General features: G+C 45.7%; 1 protein-coding gene across 1 annotated transcript in view; it reads left to right on the top strand.

The window, feature by feature from the left end:
* Positions 1 to 24,511, top strand: part of PKD1L2 (polycystin 1 like 2) — a 59,770-nt gene that overhangs the window by 20,358 nt on the left and 14,901 nt on the right. The window contains 20 exon segments of the mRNA XM_006754474.2: positions 737 to 797; positions 799 to 1,152; positions 1,888 to 1,895; positions 3,151 to 3,200; positions 5,176 to 5,293; positions 7,700 to 7,795; positions 7,798 to 7,906; positions 11,257 to 11,313; positions 11,315 to 11,398; positions 12,018 to 12,144; positions 12,832 to 12,934; positions 12,937 to 12,962; positions 13,978 to 14,068; positions 14,071 to 14,127; positions 14,130 to 14,198; positions 14,688 to 14,881; positions 19,654 to 19,884; positions 21,921 to 22,022; positions 23,627 to 23,749; positions 23,751 to 23,803. Coding sequence (XP_006754537.2) covers positions 737 to 797; positions 799 to 1,152; positions 1,888 to 1,895; positions 3,151 to 3,200; positions 5,176 to 5,293; positions 7,700 to 7,795; positions 7,798 to 7,906; positions 11,257 to 11,313; positions 11,315 to 11,398; positions 12,018 to 12,144; positions 12,832 to 12,934; positions 12,937 to 12,962; positions 13,978 to 14,068; positions 14,071 to 14,127; positions 14,130 to 14,198; positions 14,688 to 14,881; positions 19,654 to 19,884; positions 21,921 to 22,022; positions 23,627 to 23,749; positions 23,751 to 23,803 — 2,113 coding nt within the window.

Genomic DNA, 24,511 nt, shown 5'->3' with positions numbered 1-24,511 from the left:
GACAGCAGTAAACCTGAAAGTCAGGATTCCTGTTCTCGGGGGCTTACTTCATCATCATCGTCGTCATCGTCGTCATCATCATCATCATCATCATCATCTTTATCATTATCATCATCATCACTCAAACAAGAAACACAGTAGCCTAATTACTTTCGGAAAGAATCCTAATTTGTTGGTTGATATCATATTTTAAGAGTCAACCACAATATTTAGCATTCAGTAAGGATAACCAGCCCCAACCTGTAAGGGAGCACCATCGCGATGTCAACAGGCTGAGTTCTCCTGTGGACAGGGTTTCTGGCAGTTAGCTGTAGGAACAGAAGGAAATGCTTCACCTGCTCCTGCCTGAAACAAGACTTGAGGTTAATCCTCATGCATATACAAAAATGACACCCTTAGCCTTCCCTTTTTAGCCTTCCTCCCTACAAAAATATGGCAACAAGTAATCTAATACTTTTATTACAAACCTTTAAGTTTTTAGGTAACACATGCATAGTATAAATAAATTAGAATATATAAATGAGCAGAGAGGACCCAAAACTTCATGAATCCAATACTCAGAGATAATCACTGTTAATATTCAGGGGCAGGGTATATCCGTACTTATGTCTTTATAGCTATATCCATATCCATGTCGATTCCCAGAATTTCACTTCAGAGCTTGAGTTTGAATTATCTCAGTATAATCAACTACATGGTTGTTATCACATTCCTAAATGTTTCTTGCCCCACCTAGAAATGGAGGTGACTTACACTGTGCTATCAGATAACACAACCCTGGCTGAATCCATCACACACTGCCCTGCTCCCCTACAACCTCACCCTGGACAGAACAGCCCAGCAGGGCGTGGGTCCAGGGATGCACCACCTGGAGACCCGAGCCACCAGCAACAACACCACCTCTGCACCCTCCACAACCATCACGGTCCACTTCATGAAACCTCTGCCAGGGCCGCAGGCCTCCTGGGCTTCTGACCACTTGGAGCTTGGACAGGATCCACTGGTCAACATCTCAGTGGCTCATGGCATCCGAGAAGAGTTGACCTTTGAGGCAGCAGGACTCAATGCATCCTTCTCCCATGAGGAAGAGAGCCTTGGGCGGCCATCTGGGATTTACCATGTGGCAGGTCCTCTTGAAGGTACTTGGGATTGGTAGCTCCCTTCTAAATCTCCTTCCTCTTCCCTTCCTAACTTTGAATCCAGGCTCCTGCCAGCCAATTTCCAGGGTGTCCTGGACACAAGCATGGTTAAGAGCATCCAACCTGAGTCACAAAACCAGACAAAGACAGATATTATCTGTCCTCATGAGCGTATTGTGACAGGAGTTCTCAACTTTGGCACTTCAGGCATTGGGGACTGGATCATTCTTGGCTGTGGAGGCTGTTCTGTGCATTATAGGATGTTTAGTAGCATCTCTGGCTTCTATTCCTTAGATGCCAGTAGCACCAGTCTCCCAAGTCTTGGCAACCAAAAACATCTCCAGACAAAGCCAACTGTCCCTTGGGGAACAAAATCACCCTCACTGAGAACCATTGGGGGAGAGCAGGAGTATTCCAATTTCTTCCATCATTTCTAGAAAATAGTGTGTTGGGAAACTGCAGCCCATGCCCTTAGGGGCAAGAGACGTAAACACTGAAGCATGAGAAGAGAAGAGAGAGGGACAAGAGAAGAAGTGTCATAATTCTTACTGGAATAGCGACAGGGCAACTGACTGGCTGGCAGACAGACTGGCTGGCACCAGCCAGGGGAGGAGATCACACATACATTTGCATTTAATATAAAAGAACAGGGTCCTTGAGGGCAGTCAGGTTAGCAGGCAGGAATGTGATGAGGGCCCAGAGTCTCCAGCTCACCTAGGACCCTGTCTACAGCATCCTCTGCCCTCAGTCTCAGAGGTGTGCAAAATAGAGGGTAATATTATGCAGGTGTAGGCCTACCATGCTGTCAGTAAGGGATTTGGCAAAAGAGATGACAGAAAAGACAATAGATTCAAGAAGAAAAACATAGGAACTTTGCCAGATAACAAAAGTCCAGTTTGGAACAGGAAGAAGCCAAAATGAAATGATGATGGAAACTATACATAATAAATAGACTATAATTCAAATGCAAATTAATTTTTGTCTCCTATAAAAGTTACTCAGGGGATAACAGATAAATTTTAAGCATGCCCTGTGACTTTATGGCTTACTCTTAGATCAGGGGTGGGGAACACCCAGCCCGCTGGCCATATAAGGTCCACAAAACCATTTGGTCTGGCCCTGCCAAGGCATTAGGGGTAGTTAATTAAATGTTTGACCAAAGATAGCAGGCTAATTTTGTTGTTGTTAATCCTCATCTGAGGATATTTTTCCATTGATTCTTAGAGATAGTGGAAGGGAGGGAGATAAACAGAGAGAGAAAAACATCTATGTGAGAGAAACACATTGATTAGTTGCCTCCTGCATCTGCCCCGACTGCGGCTGGGGATCAAGCCTGGAACCCAGGTATGTGCCTTTGACTGGAATCAAACTTGGGGCCTTTCAATTCATGAGCCGTCACTCTATCCAGTGAATCAAACCAGCTGGGGCAGCAGGCTAATTTTTAAGTTGATAATTTTGTATGGCCCACAAATAATGTTATAAATATCCAATGGCAGTAAAAAAGGTTCCCACCTCTGTCTTAGAAGGAAAGCAGTCTTCTCCCCACAAGAAAAACAGACTTGGATGACTCCAGTGATGAAGGGGGCGAGGAGGAAGGCAAGGGAACAGGTAGGACAGGAAGGCTCTCACTTGGAGAGGTTGGCCCAGTCCTGGCTGGCCTTGGTCTCAGGGCCCACCACATATTTGCAACTATCTCTGTAAGAGCTTCTCTGGGCTCTCAAGGCCCCAGGCTGCGGGCTGCGCCCCTCTGCTCCAGGGCTGGGTGCCACCTCTCCTTCAGCTGGTCACATCCTCCCACATGCGTCTTTCTTTACTACCAGAGAGGTGTCTTTAGCTCACTGGTAAACATAATGGTTTGCTTTTGATCATTCCCCTATGACCTGAATGTTCCCTAAACCATTTCCAAAGACAGGCAGATTCCCCAAGATCTTCAGCATACCTTGTGACTTTGTCCTTTGGCAACTTTATCAATACCACCAAAGTCTGACACCTGTTCCAACTGTGTTCACAGCTCCTTCCAGTCTCCAAGAATTATCTGGAACAAATGCTAAGGAAAAGAATGTGAGTATTTATAAAAACACTTAACCTCACAAGAAAAAGATGTCCAAGCACTCTGGTTTTTTTGGGGGGGGTGGGGGGTTGTTTTTTGGTTTTTTTGGGGTTCTGGTTTTTCAGAACACTAGGAATCACTGATATTTCTTCTGCTTGAAGAGAGACCCAGATCGATTAAAATTAAACAAAGCATGCTATTTGTGTTATAAATCAATAGTAAGATATCTAGGATATGTACATATCTTTTAGCCATCTTGGAAATTAAACATCACACTTCTAAAAAAATATTAATGGGTAAAATAAAAAAAACACAAGGAAAATTTAAATATATTTTTGAGTGATAATGACCATACAACCTACCCAAATTTGTGGGATGCAACCAAGGCAGTGCTCAGAGGCAAATTTATTTCTTTTAATATGTATATTAGAAAATAGGCTTGCTTCTTACAGGGCTTTGATATTTCATCTTCAGTTAACACTTTGAGATGAGATCTGCCTCTCTTTTCTCATTAGCTATTATAATTAAAGTACTACTGCTTGGTCCCAATTCCATGATAAAAGTGCATTCATGGGCAATGTGATGGTTTTTATAGCAAGACTAAGTCTTTGACTCCTTGCTGTTGACATTGCTCATGCATGCATTTATTCAATAACAAAGACTTACTTTGCATCTACAATGTTCAAGGCTTAGTATTAGGGGCTGGAGATACAATGGTGAATAAAAAGACATGATCCTGCCTTCATGAACCTTACTGGGTGAGATTAACAAACAAATTAGCATATAACTAGGAATTTTGATATGTCTAACTAGAACCAATAGGGTGCAATGAAAGCAACTAACAGAGGGTGATCTAGCAAATGTGATTAGATAAGGACCTTTTTTAAAATTCTTTATTGTTTAAAGTATTCCATATGTCTCCTTTCCTCCATTGACCTCTCCCTGGACGTTCCCACCCCAGATAAGGAGTTGTAAGAGGTGACATTTAAGGGGGAAACTACTGGAAAGTAGAACAAGAGTTTTCTGGGTGCATGGATTAGAGGGCTCTGAGGCCTGTGTGGAGGAGGGAGAGGATGTAGAAGATAACACAGAGATGGACAGACATCAGATCACATGGGGTCTAAGGTGCCAAGGCAAGAGGTTTTGGGTTTTATTATCAGGCCATGGGAGACCACTGGTGTTGAATTCTGCTGTAGCCTCATGTTATTCCAGGTCAAGCCCTATGAGCATAAGCTGTTTAACAGGTCCTTCCAGAACTGACTCCAGGAACACACTGTATGCTGGCTGATCCCTCTTCTTAGAATCCACATGCTCTCCATTGTTGCCAGCTCACCTTCACTCCTCCTCACAACAGTTCTCTTTAGGGTCCAGTCCTCTGGGGAAGCTTGCCCTGATGCCAGCTGTCTGCTTTGTAGAGGCAACAGCTCGGTGCCCTCCTCTGTACTAGACACAAGAGGAAACGCATCACTAGTGTCTCTCATTTGATCCACAGCAATCCCGGGAATCAGATGTTATCAAACCCTCAGAGGGACAGAAGCTAAGAGGTCTCAGGGCCAATGATTCAGCCTGAGATCTGGCTGCCCCAAGGCCTACATTCTTAACTTAATGCCCCCCTCTCATACATTCTCTTAATCTCCTGGGCCCCCTCTTCTGCAGCAGTGAGTACTCTGTGTTTTAATCGTTTCCTTGTCTGTCTTCCCTACTAAATGGAAGGACAGAGGCCTGGTCTATATTCCTGTTTGTCTAGGCATCAAGCACGGGGCCTGGCTAGAGCAGGTTCTGATAATGCAGTTGAACACATGGTGGACCTTTAGCACTGAGCCCACATTCCAACTGAAGTTACTTACCCAGTGACCATCCCAAGGGGAACCAGGCAGATCAGACAAGTTCTGTCTCCATTCCACACCTTGGCACGATTGCTCTGAGGTAGAGAGTGGGATGCTAACTGTGGAGAAGTGTCTTACAAACCAGCTACTATTTCTGCAGAGAGATAAAGGGGATGTGGAGGTATATGTGGAACCTGGTCAGTATGTGGATCATTTCACGACAGTGACTCTGTGCTGGCTGGATAGTGACAAGGATTTACACTTCCACTGGTCATGTGGCAGGTGGCGTTAGAGCTCTGGAGCTGTCCTATTTCACCACAAAGTGATGGATAGAGGTTAGCTTTGCTGTTCTTTTTCTTAACCTTCACACCGGCATACTCATGCCTGACATTTTGTGTACACTGTATATTCCAGAGTCTGCAAATTCCAATGGAAATAAGAGGTAACAGTGAAAAACCAAGGTGGGGTTGGTCCTAGAGGCAGGCAACAAGGAGATGCATTTATCTGTAGAGAATTTAAGAACTATAACAAACCTGAAAGTCCGTCTGCTTTTGTATTATCACTACAAACAATGCCAGTGGCAAAATGCTCCTCCCTCTTTGGTGGGTCCTTCCTTTCACCTCCATGCCTTAGAACAGAGGTTCTCAACCTGTGGGTCGCGACCCCTTTGGCGGTCGAACGACCCTTTCACAGGGGTTGCCTAAGACCATCCTGCATGTCAGATATTTACATTACGATTCATCACTGTAGCAACATTACAGTTATGAATTAGCAACGAAAATAATTTTATGGTTGGGTCACAACATGAGGAACTGTATTTGAAGGGCCAGAAGGTTGAGAACCACTGCCTTAGAAGAAGAAAGTGATGAAGCATTTTCTGGCAAACCAAAATTTTAACAATAGTGCTTATTTTTAAGAAATGGTTGTCCTGGTCCTGGCTGGGTATCTCCCTTGGTTAGAGCACCATCCAATATGCTAGTTGCAGGTTTAATCCTGGTCAGGGCACATACAAGAATCAATCAGTGAATACATAAATGAGTGAAAAACAAATTGATGTGTTTTTTTTCTCTCCCTCTCTTTCTTTCCTCCCTTCCTTTCTCTAAAAATAAATAATTTTTAAAAGCTACAACAACAACAAAAGAAATGGTTGTCCTTTTCATAAGGATATATTCTAGCTACATACATATTTTTTAGAAAGAAAATGAATGTCATTCATACTGTACATATTTCATTTGCTACCCTTTTTTTTAAGCTGTTTCTTTTTTTTTAATATATTTTTATTGATTTTTTATAGGGAGGAAGGGAGAGGGATAGAGAGTTGGAAACATCGATGAGAGAGAAACATCGCTCAGCTGCCTCCTGTACACTCCCTACTGGGGATGTGCCCGCAACCAAGGTACATGCCCTTGACCGGAATCGAACCTGGGCCCTTTCAGTCCGCAGGCCGACGCTCTATCCACTGAGCCAAACCGGTCAGGGCTGCTACCCTTTTTAATTGAACAATATATCCTACATACTTCAATGTCACAGTACCTTTGTCTCCATCTTGATATTCATAGTAGTTTCATAATGGACTGTCAATTGATGCATGATCATTTATTCACGATTGCCTTCTTTTTGGACATTTTGGCCATTTTCAAATTATTTGCCTTTACAAACACTGTAATGAACATCTTTATAGCTGAATCTTAGTTTGTATCAGTGGCTACTTTCATAAATACATTTCTAGAAATGCAATAACTGGGTCAAAATCATGAAATTTGAAGGTTGTTATTTTTTTGGTTGGTGTTGTTAATCCTCACCTGAGGATATTTTTTCCATTGATTTTTAGAGAGAGTGGAAGGGAGGGGGAGAGTCAGAGAGAGAAAAACATCTATGTGAGAGAGACACATCGATTGGTTGCCACCTAAGTTACATGCCCTTGGCCAGAATTGAACCTGTGACCCTTCAGTCCGAGGGCCGAGGCTTTAACCACTGAGCAACTGGCAAGGGCTAAAATTTTAAGGCTTTTGACATTAATTATTAAGTGGTCAGAATGTCCTTTTGAGTATTAGTTCTTGTTATCTAAATTAACAAAGGATACCATGCAGAGTTTAGGTAATTGAGCTGATGACCTGACCACTGGACATGTCTTCGGAATGACTATCATATTTGGGGCAGGGGATAAACATCAATAAACAAATGTGAAGTGCAAAGAATACAGAGATTTACTGAGCTGATTTCATAAAGCAGAAAATGACATTGCAGCCTCCCAGATGGAGGGACAGCTCCCCAAGTCCCCAGTGCACCCCACAGTGACATACAGCTGTGGACAATTACTTCATGTGGAGTGAGAAATACACCAGTGACAAAAAGCTGACCTGGACATTCTCCCAGGCGGGCACCTCTCATTATATGCCAGCCTGCTCACCAGCGCAAGTTACTGGCACAAAACAAGGCAACATATTCTGCAGGTTTGCTCAGAGTCTGGGTGAAGCACAGGTCATTTTCCCAGAAGTATCGTTCTGCAGTACCATTCCTGCAACCTGCAAGTGAAATTTTAAAAAATATATCAAAATCTCAATTTGAAGCTGATTTTCTTATCTATGACCCTTTTCTTCTAAAAACCCCAAACCAGAAGGTAGCCACATGTGTGAAGTTCAGAGTTCCTGGATGGACAGTGTTTGCCCATCTCTGTTTCTCAGGCCATTGCTGGGCTCAGTGGAACGACTGTGTTGAGAGGCAGCTGCTTTGCACAGACCAGAGGGAGCTGGTGGTCCCGCCGTCCTGCCTGCCACCACCCATTCTGCAGTCACCCTGCACCTGGCCATCTGGAGAGACCAGGAGCTGGAGAAGCAGGAGGAGCAGTGCTTTTATGTGTCCGCCCCCCTGAAACTCAAGCCTCTAGTCAGGTGGGGCTGAGAGAGCGAACTCCTGCAGTGATGAATTCATTCATCATTCAGGCACCATTTACTGAGAACCAACCTCTGCCGGAAGCCGGTCCATCCTTGCTGCTTGACACAGTCGCTGCAGGAAAGAAACATCTGCACAGCATATGTTTCAAGGGACCTGGCGTATATAGCATACTGTTCTTAATATGTTTGCTCCCCTTAGCGCTGTGTGTTTTAACCAAGGTCACCTCTCCAAGAAAGGTTGTTTCCCCAGGTAGGGATTTTTCCCTGAAGTCAGGGAGGCGATGAAACTCCTTAACTAAGTGCCAGGCGGGTAAAGGGTTGTTTCCCCAGGTAGGAATTTTTCCCTGAAGTCAGGGATGGGATGCCTCTCCTAGAAAGGTTGTTTCCCCAGGTAGGAATTTTTCCCTGAAGTCAGGGAGGGGATGAAACTCCTTAACTAAGTGCCAGGCAGGTAGTTAATCACTTTAACTACAAACAATCACACTTAAACTACATAATCTTTACTCCCTCTTACGAATGCAGAAGTAAGGGGGTGGGGGTGGCGTTACTAGAAACCTCGAGGATCTGCAGCTTGCGAGAGGTGCCCCCCAACATGAGCTATGGTCTTGGCTGGAGGAACACAGCCTCTGCCAGCTGCAGCCCACCAGGGGAATTTGTAAGTAAATAAATACCTCAGCCTATGTCCTCTCACCCCCAAACACCAGCCAGTGCTTCCTATTGGCTAAGCCCAACAGGAAGCCAGAGGGTGCAGGAGCCCAGGTGATGCAGTCTACAGGGATCAGTCTTCTAGTACACAGAGCCCTGGAGTTGATGGACAGTGGGCTGCAGGGTAAACGGAGAATATCTGGCACATTCGTCCTAGGATAGACATGAAGACAGGAGTGGGGAGATCTAAAGAGCTGCTTTCAAGTTATAACTGAAAGGACCTGGGAATGGATTGTGTTGTGCCCAGATTTCAAGATTCCCAAGGGCCCACCAGGGAGCCAGCGAGTCCGATGAAAAAGCAAAGAGTCATTTATTTCAAACCTAGGTTTGGCTCCCCTGCCCCCCCCTTACTGGCACAGCAGCAAGTGGCAGAGAGAGAGAACTCTGTGTGGAGAGAGGCTTTATAGGGGGTTGGGGTAAGGGGAGGAGAAAGACTGTGGGCCCTGCCGATTGGCCAGGCGCAAGTCGGTGTCTTGTCACACAGGATGTGGTCATATCTATGGCGACTTCTCTTGATTGTCATTGGCCAGTTCAAAGAAGTTCTGGGTGTGGCCAGCAGTGGCTTGGCTTCCAGGAAGAAGCCTTGCTGAGCACATGGCCAAGGTAAGATGGAGGGCATAGCCCTTACTTACCCTGGGGCAAGGTGGAGGGCGTAGCTCTTACCCGGGGGCAAGGTGGAGGGCGTAAACCTCGCTCTTTCAGATTGAACATACAGCAAGTGCCAAAGTAAGTTATAACTGAAAGGACCTGGGAATGGATTGAACATACAGCAAGTGCCAAACTAATTCCCACTGGCTCAAGGGAGCCGGTATTATAGAGAAAGCCCAGGATTCAAATTAAGACATGTTGGTTCACATTCCATCCCCCTACTTAGGAGGATGTTACTGAAACAACTCATATATAAGCTCCCCAATCTGGTTTGCTGGTCTGTAGGGTACATTCCCCAAAGGAAAACCAGGGCATTGGTCAGAGAAAGAATGGATGCCTGTGAGCAAAAACAATGGGGAAACACTACTGCAGATGCTGTTGGTGCCCCAGCCCTGTGGCCAGTAACTGTGTAGCTTATGTGCTCCAGAGCTCCCTGTGGGATCAGGCTGAGGCTGGACACTCCCTGAGACCACTTTTTTGCCTAGTTTCATTCTCCACCCTATTCTGCTTTCTTCTCTCCCCTACTGGTTTTCCCTAAGGGCCCTCCCTCGATAAACCATCTGCAGGTGAATCCTCATCTGAGGCTGTGCTTCTAGGGAACCTGACCTAGGACATTACCCTGACCAGGTTGGAGACTACACATCCAGGCTGACCTCAGGAAGCACGCAGTGCCTGCTACTCATCCATCAGAATAAATCTGAAAGGCCTCCCAGGGTTAAAAACCAGGGCCCTGCTGAGGTCTAGTGGCCTGACTGTAAACTCAGGGGCTCTGGACTGCTCTCTTTCAGATCCAGCCCCTCCCAGCAGCCTGTAGACTCTGAGGATTTTGGCCAAGATCTCTAATCCTCCTCCAGAGCAACACATCCACGCTACTGCTCAACAGTTCCCTGCTGCAGGCCTGGGGCCAGGCCAGCCGCATCCAAGTCACAGGTGGGAAGGCCTCCCTCAGTCTCTTGTCTTGGATTCGGTCTGTTGCAGAAAAGGAGCCAAGAAAAACCCAGAAGCCTGAAATATGGAACATCAGGCTCTGGTGTGAATCCCACCGACCACCACTTTCTAGCTTGGAGGCTTTAAACAAGGGATTTAACCTCTCTGTGCCTCAGTTTCCACACATGTAAAGTAGGTGTGCTAAAATCACCTGCCTCCTAATTGTATGATGCACGGTACATGAGACAACACCAGCGGTGCAAGCAGATCATCCTGGGGTTGTGCAGCCTGCATGTCTTGCCAGGACAATTCAGCACTTTTTACTTAAAACAAGCCCAGTGCGCAGGGCAATGTAGATTCTCAAAAAGATAAATACTGAGGGTGAGAATTCATTTTCTGAATGGATTCCTTTGACTCAGTATTTCTCAAAGTGGCTCATAGACCACCCACACTGGGATAACCTGAGGTACTAATATAGAATGCACACCCCTGGGTTTACCCCAAACTTTCTGAATTAAGTCTAGGCCAAGGAATGAGTTTTATATATTTTTTAAATATATTTTATTGATTTTTTACAGAGAGGAAGGGAGAGAGATAGAGAGTTAGAAACATCGATGGGAGAGAAACATCGATCAGCTGCCTCCTGTACATCTCCTAATGGGGATGTGCCTGCAACCAAGGTACATGGTGTAGCGGGCCAAGAGCAGACTCTGGAAGGAGACAGACTGACTTCAAATCCTGCCTCTGTTGCTTAACACGCACCTCCCGCACAGAGTTAGTTGTCTAAAGATGAAAAGGGTTCAGATAAGTCAAGTGTTAGAAGCTTTATAAGTGCTTACCCTTTGTTCCCTCAATTAATGGCGTCTCATCATGGTCTCTGCCTCACTCCTCCACCCTCTCAGTCCCTGCTGAAGGTCCCACACTGGCCTCATGACAGTAACCAAAGGTGGCATATGGAGACAGGTCTCTCTCCTTTCTCTCTCCTCTCTCTTCTCTTTCTACTCTCTCTTCTCTTTGTCCTCTCTCTCTCCTCCCTTTCCTCCTTCTTTCCTCTCTCTCCTTTCTAGATACTCCTGCGTTCTTTTCCAGGCGGCCACAGTGCCTCAGCTGCTCAAAGTTGTGAAGCCAGGACGCCCTCCTGCTGGGGAGACTGCCCACGGGCCTTCCAGCCACACTGGCCACCCCCTCCATTTTCGTGTACACCAATAGGTAACCAACTGCACTGCAGGTCCCCAAGAAAGCCCGTCCCCTGACCTGGCTCATTCCACACCCACATCCCAAGACCCTGTGGCAGGCAGAGCCCAGGAGACCAGCCTTGGAAGTGGGAGAAGTGACAGGACCTAGAAGTGGGAAGGACTTCTCACTGAGAGATGGTCCCGGTGTTGGGTTGCCCTCTTGGATCCCAGAACAGTTTCCCGAAGCAGTATCCTGGTCACACACAAGGTCAAAGGTTATAAAGATGGGGCTGGGAGCCCATAACATCAGAAGTCAAGTGGATAGGGAAGATAAGCCTCAAGAAATGTCCACATCACAGCTCACTTATCCACTCAATAAAATATGTATTGACCACCAGCATGTTCCAGACTGCTTTAGGCACTGGGGGTACAGCAGTAAATGAAGCTGGCTAAAGCCCTGTCCTCATGGAGCTCCAACCTAGTGCAGGGGTATTGGCTGCCTTTTATGCTGCTGCTACTGACACAAACATGCAGAACCATATAAGGGGATTGAAACAGAGCAGCCTATTCTGATGGTAACGCAGGCCTCAGCTCTTCCTCTGACACAGGCTCTCTCCTCTCTCCTGGCACCTCTGCTCTCACCTTAAGGCCAGAATTCAGCCCCGGAGCTGGCAAGACTCCTCTGTGCACATTGCCGCTGCCAACTCTGCGACCTTCACCCTGCCTGCTGCCTCCTCCCTTGGCTTCATGCAGGACTGTCAGGAGCCCATGGACATACGGGTAACAACAGTAATAACCTGCTTGGGAACAGCCCTTTAGAGTTTGTAAAGCACTTTCACAACATCTGCTCAGTTATGTTGCTTGATCACAGTCCTGTCAATTACTCAGTATTATGATACCCATTTTACAGATGAGATTCAATGACTTGCCCAAGGCCACGAGCAAAGTGGGAGAGCTGGGATTCAGACCCAGGCCTTCTGACCCCCAAATCCAACTTTTTCCACTATGTTCTGGAATTTTCCAGCAGCCTTGTTTCAATTTGTCATTGGAAATGAAGCTCTTCTAACTTCATTCCATAACTAGGAAATGGCAAACCAGGGCTCTTTTCCATTTCCAAATTAGCGTGTACCTGACTCTTTGCTCCTTGAGCCCCATTGAAAGCAAACAAACTTCTTTCTCTCAGAGACGTGTTAGCTTTGCTAGAAGAAACTATTGTACAGCCTAGTAACTGCTCAGCTATAGCCAATCTGGTTGGGTTGCCTATGCCCAGCTTTCTGAGTCTATAGCGCTAAAGGGTAGACACACACTAGGAAAAACAGCAGCAGCTAAAGGCAGGGAGCCCATTTACCCCTAAGAGTGAGGGCCCCTTGTCCATCCCATCTTAAGATACCTCATAATTTCCATAGGGACCTTGTCACCTTACAGCCTTTGGGGTTCTGGGCCAACACTCCTTGTTCTTGGTTCCAGATGATGAGTTTCCCAAAAAGCCCTTTCCCAGCCCAAAATCACTTTGATGTCAGCGGAACTGTTGGGGGCCTCTCTCTGACCAGCTCTAGTGGACAGCTCATACCATGAAGAATCTGTTGGAGAATATCAAGGTAGACATTCGGTGTGCTGTCAGAAGTCAGGTGGTACTTCTGCCTTTTTCAACTTGGTTGGGACTAAAAGTTGTTTGGCTATGGAAAAAAATATATTAAAGAGGATAATCATTAAAAGTGATCCTTACCTTGCCCGGCCAGTGTGGCTCAGTGGTTGAGTGTTGACCCATGAACCAGGAGGTCACATGTTCTATTGATGACAAGAAATTGAGGTTCAGAGTGGTTTGTTGATTGGTTGGAGGTCCTAGAGCTGATATAGGGCAAACCTCTCTGCCTCTCTGCCTGTGCTCCTAACTTGATCAACACTTTCACCAACACTACCACTAGTTCACAGGGCACCTTCGTGCAAATTACAAAATGTCTCTGCTCTTTCTGTGCAGCCGCAACCCTGAGCTGGGGTGCAGAGCTTCATGGCCATGGCAAGCTGAATAAAGACCCCAAGATGTCCATGTTCTCATCCCTGAGCCTGTGAATATGTCACCTAACATAGTGAAAGGGACTTTTGCAGATGTGACTTAAGTTGAAGATCTTAAGATGATCCTGGATTATCTGGATGGGCCCAATGTTATCACAGGTCCTTATAAAAGGGAGGCAGAGGGGGAGATGACTACAGAAAAAGAAAAGGCAATTTGATTACAGAAGCAAGAAGGCAGGTGATGGGAGGAAGGAGCTATGAGTCAAGGGTTGTAGGAAGCCTGCAGAAGTGGGAAAAGGCAAATAAGTGGGTTCTCCCAGAGAGCCTCTGGAAGGAACCAGCCCCGCCAACGTTCGCTCTATGAAATGGATTTTGGACTTCTGGCCTCCAGAACTAGAAGATAACGAATTTGTGTTGTCTTAAGCCACCAGGTTTGTGGTCATTTGTTATAGCAGCTCTAGGAAACTAATCGAACAAGCAAAGCACAGAGTGGATTATAGTTCCCCCAGTGCTCACCCTGCCCAGCTCTGCCCAGCAGCCCTGATGTTCACTGGCATTCCCACCCTGGCTCACCCCTGATTTGGTTGTTTCTGATGACAGATCCTGCTGCCTCGGTTTTCAGAAGGACACAGTGAGCCAACCGTGTTGAATCTGACCAGTTCTGAAGCTCTGCAGGTGAATTTGACTTCAGGGGTACAGCTCTGGGGACCCAGCTGCACTGGAGACCTGACATCCCACTCACACTCAGCCTAGGTATGGCTACCACCCCAACAAGACCAGCTATGACGCCAAAGCTCACTTTCCACTAGTGACTTCTCCAGGTAGTCACATCATCAGACCAGTTTCTCAAGCTGCTTCCTGGGAGTGTGAGAAGCTCAAAACTTGAGCATCAGAAGCCAAAGGGAAAAAAGAAAAAGAAAAACAAAACACTTGCTATATTAGGTGAGTACTTACTATATGCCCTGATAAGCACTCACAGAACTGACCTCATTGCAATCCTCATAACCCTCAGGAATGGGAACTTTCCAGATAAGAGCAGAGAGGTTAAGCAACTGGTCCAAAGTCACACATTCAAGAAGGACAGAGTCAGAATTTGAACCCTCGTCTGTTTGACTTGGCAGCCATGCTCTGCACACTAACTGGGAGTGCCTCATTTAAGCTCCTGATTTCAGGAGGAGAGGGTACTGCTAGCACATTGGGGAGACCATCAGGGTCAGCTTTCCTGGCAAATTATCTCAGTCCCCCTTTTCTATGATGTTAGCCAAGTCTCCATAAGGCTTCAGGCTGACCTTAAGCCCCATTTCCTGCAGATGGGCTGTCCACATGGAAACTGAGCCCAGAGGTCCTGCACTTTGGAGAAGGTGTCTACTATCTGACTGTGATCCCCGAGTCTGATCTGGAGCAGACCCCTGGCAGAGACCTCACAGTTGGCATCACCACCTTCCTTTCCCATTGTGTGTTTGGGGATGAGATCCAGGAAACTGGGGACAATTCTGGGTGCCAGGTAAGAGGAGGAAGTGAAGAAGACAGAACAGCTTGGTGGGGTGTGTCCTGCTCCTTTAGGGTCCTATTTTAGTGCCTCTGGTATGCCATCAGCTCCTCCTTGGGGTCTTTGCACATGTGTCTCAGAATGTGCCCCCAGACCCCATTCAGTGAGGTTAACTCCTCCATCACATTCCACCTGAAATGTCACTTCCTCCAGGAACTTCTCAATGCCCTGGTTAGCTCAGATTTCCTACTGTGAACACTCAGAGCACAGAGGCCCATCTCCTCCATGGACTAAGCAGAATAGTAGTTCACATCCACTCAGATCACTGAACAATGTCTGTACCCTCAGTGCACTGGGAGTCACATGAGACAGGAACAATGTGCTTTGCTCACTGTTAGGAACAAATGACCACTGAACAAATGGACAAATGGCTGGGAAGCCCTGCTGACCCGGTTGCGGAGAGAGGCCAGAGTGTCATGTCCAAGGAGTCCTCTATGCCATGGTGCTGTGTTCCATGCTTTCTTGTATTATCTCATCAAATCTTCACAATAATCCTCTAAGGTAGTTGGTATTCACATTCTACAGATGGTAAAACAAAGGCTCAGGAAATTCAACAAAGGCTCAAGGAGACCTGGGATGAGTCACCCCGCCTCTTTGAGCTTTCCCATCTGGAAATGAGCACAAAGATACTTGTAGTTGTAGCCCTGAATCTCTCACCTAGTAGGTAGAAGAGCTGGGACTCAAACTCAGGTCTGTCTGCCTCCAGAGAATAAGCCTTAGTGATATGAGGCACTGTTTCTCCGGAGCCCCGCCCAGTCTCACTGAGCCCCTGGGATGGCATGTGGCGCTATTAACTGAAATTAAATCCCTGTCTCGTGTCAGTTCAGCTCTGCTCCCTAGGAGGCAAATGTGCTGGTAGCAGCTATTGGCTTTGATGCCATCAGAAGCCATTGCTGTGGTATCAGCATCCCCCACCCCGCTTCTATGCTATTGTATATGCTGTTCTCTTCCCTGGAATGCCCTTCTTACCTATCATACCTATTCACCCTTCAATCTCCCACTCCACTGCCACTTTCTTCAAGGGGCTTCTCAGATATCTGGAGTCTCCCTCTGTTGGATTTCCACAGCACTTCATAGCCTCCCCAAGAATAGCAGCCTCCATTTCTAGCTCAAATTTATCACACATCTGTCTCCACCTAGAGACCATAAATGCCTTATTTCATTTATTCTACAAATAGCTACCATGTGCCTGGCCAACTGGTGGGGATATAATGGTGAGAAAAACCAGTGAGCTTTCAGTTTAGCAGAGGACACAGACAAGAAACTGATGTCACATGCCATGTCAAATTACACCGGTTACAAGTAGTGTAAGAAGTCAGGTTGCAACAGAGTCACAGAAGGGGACTCAGAGCAAGCTCCTTCCAGGTCTGTTTCTGCTGCCATGTCAACTCCTGCCCTGGCTTCCAGCTGCCACACATGGGGAGCTCCCAGAGCACCAGGAAGAGATGAGAGGACACTGAGATGTCCGAGGCACAGCAGGTTCCCCCACTTGCAACACAGGCCTCTGTTCCTTATAAACAATACACTGGTTGTGTTGTGACCTCCTAGAGTCCTTGCTCCCAGGGGCTGTTTGATCCCCATGTTGCTGGCACAGAGTGCCCACTACAGGCTGCCCTCAGATGCCCGAGGCTCAGAATGTGTAGGGGCTGGCAGCAAGGGCTCCACCACTAGACAGACTTGGGTCCAATCCCACTTCATCAGTTCTAGCAAGGTGACCTGGGACGAGTCACCCCGCCCCTTTGAGTTTTCCCATTTGGAAATGAGCACAAAGATACTTGTAATTGGAGGCAGGAACCTAGATGAGATTAGGGGTATAAAGTACTTAAGTGTGGTGTCTGGCACACAGTGAGTGCTCCATAGATTAAAGAGATGGCTATGTTAGCCAATCTGAACATAGAGAAGAGAAAACTGTACATAAAATAGAAATCAAGGAGACAATGAACATGGGATTCAGCATGGTGGTTGGGTGGGGAGAAGCATGAGAACAGGCTTGGAAAGGACCACTTCGCTAAAAGTAAGTTATTGGGCAGTTCCTAGCTTTTGAGTTGTGGGTTTTTGGGTGCTTATTATGTTATTAAAAATATACAATGGTGGTTGGGTGGGGAGAAGCATGAGAACAGGTTTGGAAAGGACCACTTCGCCAAAAGTAAGTTATTGGGCAGTTCATAGCTTTTGAGTTGTGGGTTCTTGGGTGCTTATTATGTTATTAAAAATATATTAAAAATATATACTTACTGCCCTAGCTGGTTTGGCTCAGAGCCAAACCAGCCTGCCGACTGAAGGGTCCCAGGTTCGATTCTGGTCAAGAGCACATGCCTGGGTTTCAGGTTTGATCCCTAGTGTGAGCGTGTAGGAGGCAGCCGACGAATGATTCTCTCTCATCGTTAATGTTTTTATCTCTCTCTTTCTCCCTTCCTCTCTGAAATCAATAAAATACGTATATATATTTACTAACGCATACGCCTCTCTTTCTCCCTTCCTCTCTGAAATCAATACACACACACAGAGACGCATACATACATGAATGTGGATGTACAAAGGTCATATGTGAAGGTGTGTCACAGACCAAAAGTACCCAATATTGTGCACTTGCTGCTAATTATAGATAGATGTAAATACAGATACAGATATATATAGGTCATTGAGGACCATAAATAAGTAAATGCGATCATTCCCTTCCTCTCTGAAATCAATACACACACACAGAGACGCATACATACATGAATGTGGATGTACAAAGGTCATATGTGAAGGTGTGTCACAGACCAAAAGTACCCAATATTGTGCACTTGCTGCTAATTATAGATAGATGTAAATACAGATACAGATATATATAGGTCATTGAGGACCATAAATAAGTAAATGCGATCATCAAGTTTGCATGGAAAACCACCAATGAATCCTCTACATAGCTAAAGGAGGTTCCAAATCTATGGACTACAGACCTTATCACGGGGTAAAGGTAGAAATATTGCAAGGGGTCTGAGAGCCATACTAAAGGCACAACTACTGTTGCAAGAGGATGCACAGATTAATTTCAAATTTTCAACGAGGTCCTCATGCTGGAAAAGGTTGAGAAAGCGGCTTTTCCTTCCTTTCCCCGGGAGTCTTATGAAAACCCAGAACGGCAAAGATCTTAGACATAAATCAGATCTGGTCCCAGGGCTCTCAGCACTGAGATGGTCTTGTTACTGGCAACTGCTTGGGTTTCTTTGAAACTAGCCCCACCCGTTCCAGGTGTGCCAAGTGTTCCCACAAGCCCCACAGCTGTATGCCAAATGCACTGGCCAGAATTGGGAAACAGTGAGAAAAACAACAGAGCACACAAGGGACTAAGACCCATGTGAAATCCATCAATGAACAGTTGGTGCCATGCCTTTGCTGGGTGGCTCATTTAAGGGAAAGGGAACATGTTTGGGATATGGCAGATTCTTCCTTACCAGGCATTAAGCAGAGTACTTTCCGCATGCCAGTGTTTTCTGCTTCCTCCTACCTTCACCTTGTGGTGGACCCTGAAATGAAAAGGTGGTTCTGGGTTGTGGGGTTGAATTAAATCCTCTTTGCCCACCAAACGGCCCAGGGGGGAGAATTCAAAGAGGCCAAGGGCTTTAGGGAAGGCCTGCTTCTAAGTGCAGGGTATACATTAAGAGCATAGCTAAGGTCCCTGCCCTCGCCCATTCCTGTCTCCCTGTCCCCAACCTCATTGTCCCATACCACACGGGACAGCGTGCCAAGCTCCATCCACATGCCCCGCCCACTCAAGCTGATGATCCTGAGGAATAGGTCAATGTGGGTCCTAGAAGCAGGGAATTCTGAGGCTCCAGGTCCACAAGCCTCAGTTTAAAAGTGAAAGGGTAGGATAAGTCAAGTGAGGCACCAGGAGAGCAAAATTTAGGTAGGACTCATTCTCAGGGTCACCCAAGGCCTTTTCCTAGTCCTAGCTGGGTGGTATGTGCTGTGGTGGGAGTGTCTCCTCAGCCCCAATGCCTCGTCCTGTGTAGAGGGGCACAGCCCAAGGACAGCTAGAGTGGGACCCTTCTAAGGAGAAGCCCAGGACAAGGGCTCCAGGTGCCTATAGCTCAGGAGGGGGGTCAAGTTTAGGGAATACTTTCCTGTGCTGAGACACCAGCTTAGAATGAAATATTTGCCCTCCCCTTTTCCTAGCACGGTTCCCCCAGTCTTGGTCTTCCTTTGCTGCTCAGTGTAAGATGACCAACTTAAGACGTTCAGTTTGAAAAGCAGGAAAATCCCTAGCAAACTGAGATGCATTGGTCATCTTGGATGTCCTCTCAGCACCTAGCCCATTGCCTGGCCTAGATTTAGCATTTGACAAATATCTGTACAATGAATGAGCATCAGGTGAGAGAATGGACTGGAATGATGCACACCCAAGTGTGATAATGGTTGTTTGTGGAGGGTGAGGGACAGGGGGGACTTTAGCTTGCCCTGCAATACTTATCTAAAAAAGGCAAAGCAGATCGACAAGGTGGACAGTTGCCCATTGATAGGGATGGATGCAAAGATATTAGTTAAAGGTAAGACTCTCCTCATTTTAAAATTATTTTTTAATTAAAATTTTAAAAACCCAAACAGAATCCTGACCTGGTCTCCCAACAGGCTCCCCAGCCCCTTCCCCAGGACAGTGTCCACTTCTCATCGCTCTCCCTTGGGCTCGAGCCATTCAGGGATGTACTCGCATTGCCACCAGGGCCTCTTTGTGGTTGCAGGTGGGGCCACGAACCACTCCCTTCCAGACACACTACCTCTGCAACCATCTTACCTTCTTTGGAAGCACATTCTTGGTGATGCCCAATGCTATTGATGTCTGCCATACCAGAGAGCTCTTTGCCACCTTTGAGGACAATCCTGTGGTTGTGACTACCGTGGACTGTCTCATCGTGGCCTATGTATTGGTGGTGATCTGGGCAAGGAGGAAGGATGCTCAGGATCAGGCCAAGGTGAGATTGTATGGTCCTGGGGAATGGGAGGGAGAAGAGGTGTGAGCCCTTGCAGGAGCTCCAGAGAATGGAGCCCAGATGGGAAGCCAAGAGGCTAGATGCAAATCTAGGCCATGGCTCCTGTAATCATCTCAGGCAAGCCAGTCCCCGGCCTCTTTATCTGTAAAAATGTTCTTTTTCATAAAATTATCACAAGGATTATGATACTGATCATTTATTAAGGATTTACTATATGCTAGGCATTACCCCATTTAATACTCACAATAGCCCTAAGAAGAAGGTACTGTCTTGAGGGTCCCCAAGACCACCCTCAGATTCAATGATTTGCTAGTAGGACTCACAGAACCTCAGAAAAGCTGTTATACTCATGATTATGGTTTATCACAGTGAAAGGATACAGATTAAAACCAGTAAAGGGAAGGGTCCATGGGAGATCAGGCGAGAGCTTCCAGTTGCCCTCTCCCAATGGAATTGTACAGGACAATGATGTGTGACAATATGTGCAAAGTATTGCCATCAAGAAAAGCTCACCTAAACTTTGGTGTCTAGGGTTTAATTGGGGGTCAGTCACATAGGTATGGAGTGCGCACATGACTGACTTTCCTTACATCGTCTCCAACAGTCTGACCCTGCCCAGGGTCAAATTGATACAGCATGGCTAAAAGCCCGCACCGTAAATCACATTGTTAGCATAGACTACCTGCTGTGGCCCATGACCCCAGGTATTGAAAGACACACTTATAATACTGGATCTTCTGGGGAGTTATAGATTATTCTTCAGGATCTGGACAAAAGCCAGTCCTTTCTTTGAAATGTGCAGGGTTTGGACAACCCAAACTTGCTGAGTTCACCCTTTACTGCACAATACCTCTATCATCTTACAGAGGAGGCAACCAAAGATCAGAGAGCACAATTAACTGGTCAAGAGCTACCCTCCCGGGAGGCAGAATCCAAACCTTGAACTCGGATAATAAATCAGGTCTGAGGATAGAAACAAGATCAAACAACAAATTGTGCAACAAATTACAACAAAGTTCTGATTATTTTTCCAGTATATGCTCCATGTCTGACACATAGTGAGCCTCCAAGAAATACCTGTGAGTGAGTGAGCACATAAATGAACACTAGTATGCAGGTGCAAAGCTCTGAAACATTTCCATTCTCTGCCCTCTCCCCACATAGCAACACCTCTTGGATGTTAAGATGATATGGCACTTAAGATAAATAGCTGCAGCGTTTATACTGCTGTCTTTGATTCATTCAAAGGATTAAATATTAATACTTTAAGTGCTTAGCTGTAGGTTGATTCCCACAAGGCAGAGTCTGAGATGGAGTTTAGCATGCAGGGTGTTTATCAAGCAATGCCCAGGATCAGCCCATGGGAAGGCAGGGAAGGAGAGAGGATGAGTAGAGGGAGAAGCTGAGCTGAAATTCAGCCCACTGACTGCACTGCTGACCCAGAGAGAACTCCAGAGCTCTCCAGAATTGGGTTGAGATGCCCAAGTCTTGATCACACCTGGGCACCTCATCAACTTGCCATTGGATGCTGGCCTCCCCAGGAGATGCATGACCTCAACAGAGGTGGTTCTTGTATCCCTGACAACAGCACCTCAGCAACTGGGGCAACATGCCCTCCCTTGACAGATCTGAGCAACTCATCACAGCTTTTGAAAATATTTTTTATTTTTTGCTTAACCACCTTAACATTCATTCCTTTTAAAATCCTTCAAAGGCACAATATGGTTATCAAGTGCTACAACAAATTATATATAAACAGAGTTTGTATCACTCACCAGATTAAACATTCTCCGCTTAATAATACCAAGTTCATTTCCTGACTACTTTGGGTCATACTTAATAACAAATGCATTTTGTACTTTTTCTTTTAAAAGTGTTTGTTTTTCCCTGTTCTCACCTGATGGAGTAAGTAAATAGCATACATCATTTTGCTTCCTCCCTCTAATTGTCTCTGTTGGCTGCCGTGAAGTGGAAAAACCCACTGAGCAGAGCCCTCCTGACTTAATCCTTCTGTCCAGGTGAAGGTCACAGTGCTGGAGGACAATGATCCCTTTGCCCAGTACCACTACCTGGTGACAGTCTACACTGGACATCGGAGAGGGGCAGCTACTTCCTCAAAGGTACCTGACTATTCAAGGTGGCTCAGTCAATCAGCATGTGCCGCTCAGCGAAGTGCTTGCCAGTCCATTTTTGGGTTATTTTAGCAGAGTGGATTTGGCGCTGTAGAGTGTATGTTTCTTGTTGCTGTTTTTTTTTTATCTCTTGCTTTTTGTTTTTTATAGAAAACTTTTTGTCAAATAAAATATCACCCCAAGTCCTAATATTTAAAAAGAAAAAGGAGTTGGTTAATGGAGAGTTAGAGTCTAGCATAGTGCCACTGGTCATCTCTCTTATCCCTATCAAGGAATAACTCAGTTAGTTGGTTATCTGCATGCAAATTTGCTCACATATGAAGAACAGTCAATAAAATGATCAATGAATACAGGGAAAAGAGAATTTATAAGAGAGAGGGGAGAAAGTTAAGAGAAAAAATGCCCACCATTTGAAAACAATGAGTCTTAAATTATATTTTTTAGGTAAACTGATTAGCTGGCATCTAGCTAAGAGGTCAAACTGAGCCTTGAGGTCCTTGAACAGGCTGACTGAAGGTAGTAAAGAAACTATTTCACTTATTTATGGATTCTCTGGAATCCTTGAACATTTAGCTATGGGGCATACAGCAGGTTGTCTCTGTGATGACTCAGCATCTTTAGTTAAGTCTGTCCTCCCTACACCATATCCCTCATCAGATACATTATCCCTTGCAGCAGCCTCCAAGGTTCCTTTACCAAAACTGAGGGCTCCAAGGAACACAGGTTGAGAACCACTGGCATTTTTAGTCTGTCCTTATTTTACCAAAATTGACACTAGGCTTCATTAGTGTAGGGCATTTATCTGTTTACTTTTTATTTTTTAACCTTATTATTTATTTTTATTTTTTAAAAATTGTTTTATTTTTATTTATTGCTGTGTCTTAGGTCTTCAACCAGCTGTCTAAAACAGAGTAAGTGCTCAATAACTATCTGTTCAATTAATGTAGGATTCAAAACAAAAAGTAGGATTCAATTTTATCCATCTCATGAAATAACCATCTCATTTCCGTTTGACACTGAAGAGTCCTTAACAGGAAGTAAAACCTGTGATGCACAGGCCATTTCTCTTCGTGGAGAGCTGCAGTCGCATTTCAGTCTGATACAGTTTTAGTCTGACTTCCCCTAGCACAGAAAATTAGCCATGCCCATCAGCATCACCTGGATAGCTTTAGGAAAACACAGATTCCTGGGCCCTATCCCTAAATATTCCTACTTGGTAGGTATGCAGCAAGGCCTGGTTATTTTCAACATAGGGGGCACTCATTCATTCATGTCTCAATGCCAGGCCCTCTGGGAGACACTGGGAATATAACTGTTAGGGGGGGGAACCAGCTCCTGCTCTACAGCCCTTACAAATAAGTATATGGGAAGTTTAAAAAGGCCACCGGACATGAATACAGACAGTATCAACCCAAATCTTCATACAACTAAAAAATAACCAGGCAGGTCCAACATGGGAGGAGAAGAGAGGATGAAAGGGTCATGCTTGCTGGTTTTCCTAGTGTTTGTTTGTTTTTTACATTTCCAGTGAAATACTGTCAGTGGGGCTTGGTTACCATGTGAAGCTGGCCAGTCTGGTCTCTGGATTTCAGGTGACTATAACTCTATATGGCCCGGATGGAGAGAGTGAGCCCCACCACCTGTCAGACCCTGACATTCCAGTTTTTGAACGAGGAGGAGTGAATGTCTTCTTACTCTCCACCCTGTTCCCCCTGGGGGGAACTGAGGAGCCTGCGGCTGTGGCATGACAACTCAGGGGATTGGCCATCCTGATGAGTAGGGGTTGAGCAAACCACAAGAACCTACTAAGCCCTAGGCCAGGGCTGGGCACTGTGCACTTGCTGCCTTGCTGATCCTCACAGCCTCTGAAAGACACATGGAATGGATTCCTATTTCACAAATAAGGAAAGAGGGTAGAAAGGACCACCAGAAGATAAACAACCCAATCAAAAAATGGGCAAAGGGCCTAAATAGACACTTTCCGAAAGAGGACATACAAAAGGACAAAAGACATATGAAAACATGCTCAAAGTCATTAATCATCTGAGAGATGCAAATCAAAATGACAATGAGGTATCACTTCAAACCTGTTACAGTGGCTATCATCAACAAATTAACAAATGACAAGTGTGGGCAAGGATGCGGAGAAAAGGGAACCAACCCTCATGGGAATGCAGACTAGTATGGTCACTATGGAAAACAGTATGGAAATTCCTCAAAAAATTAAAAATGGATCTCCCATTTGACTCAGTAATTCACCTTCAAGGAATATATCCCCCCAAAACAGAAACACCATTCAGAAAGGACATATGCACTCCTATATTCATAGCAGCACAATTTACAATAGCTAAGATTTGGAAACAGCCTAAGTGCCTATCAACAGATGAGTGGATTAAAAAAACTGATACATCTACACAATGGAAGACTATGCTGTTGTAAAAAAGAAGGAACTTCTATCATTTGCAACAGAATGGATG

The sequence above is a fragment of the Myotis davidii genome, unplaced genomic scaffold (assembly GCF_000327345.1).
Source record: "Myotis davidii unplaced genomic scaffold, ASM32734v1 scaffold391, whole genome shotgun sequence".
Classification (NCBI taxonomy): domain Eukaryota; kingdom Metazoa; phylum Chordata; class Mammalia; order Chiroptera; family Vespertilionidae; genus Myotis; species Myotis davidii.
This window is presented reverse-complemented; position numbering and strand designations above follow the sequence as displayed.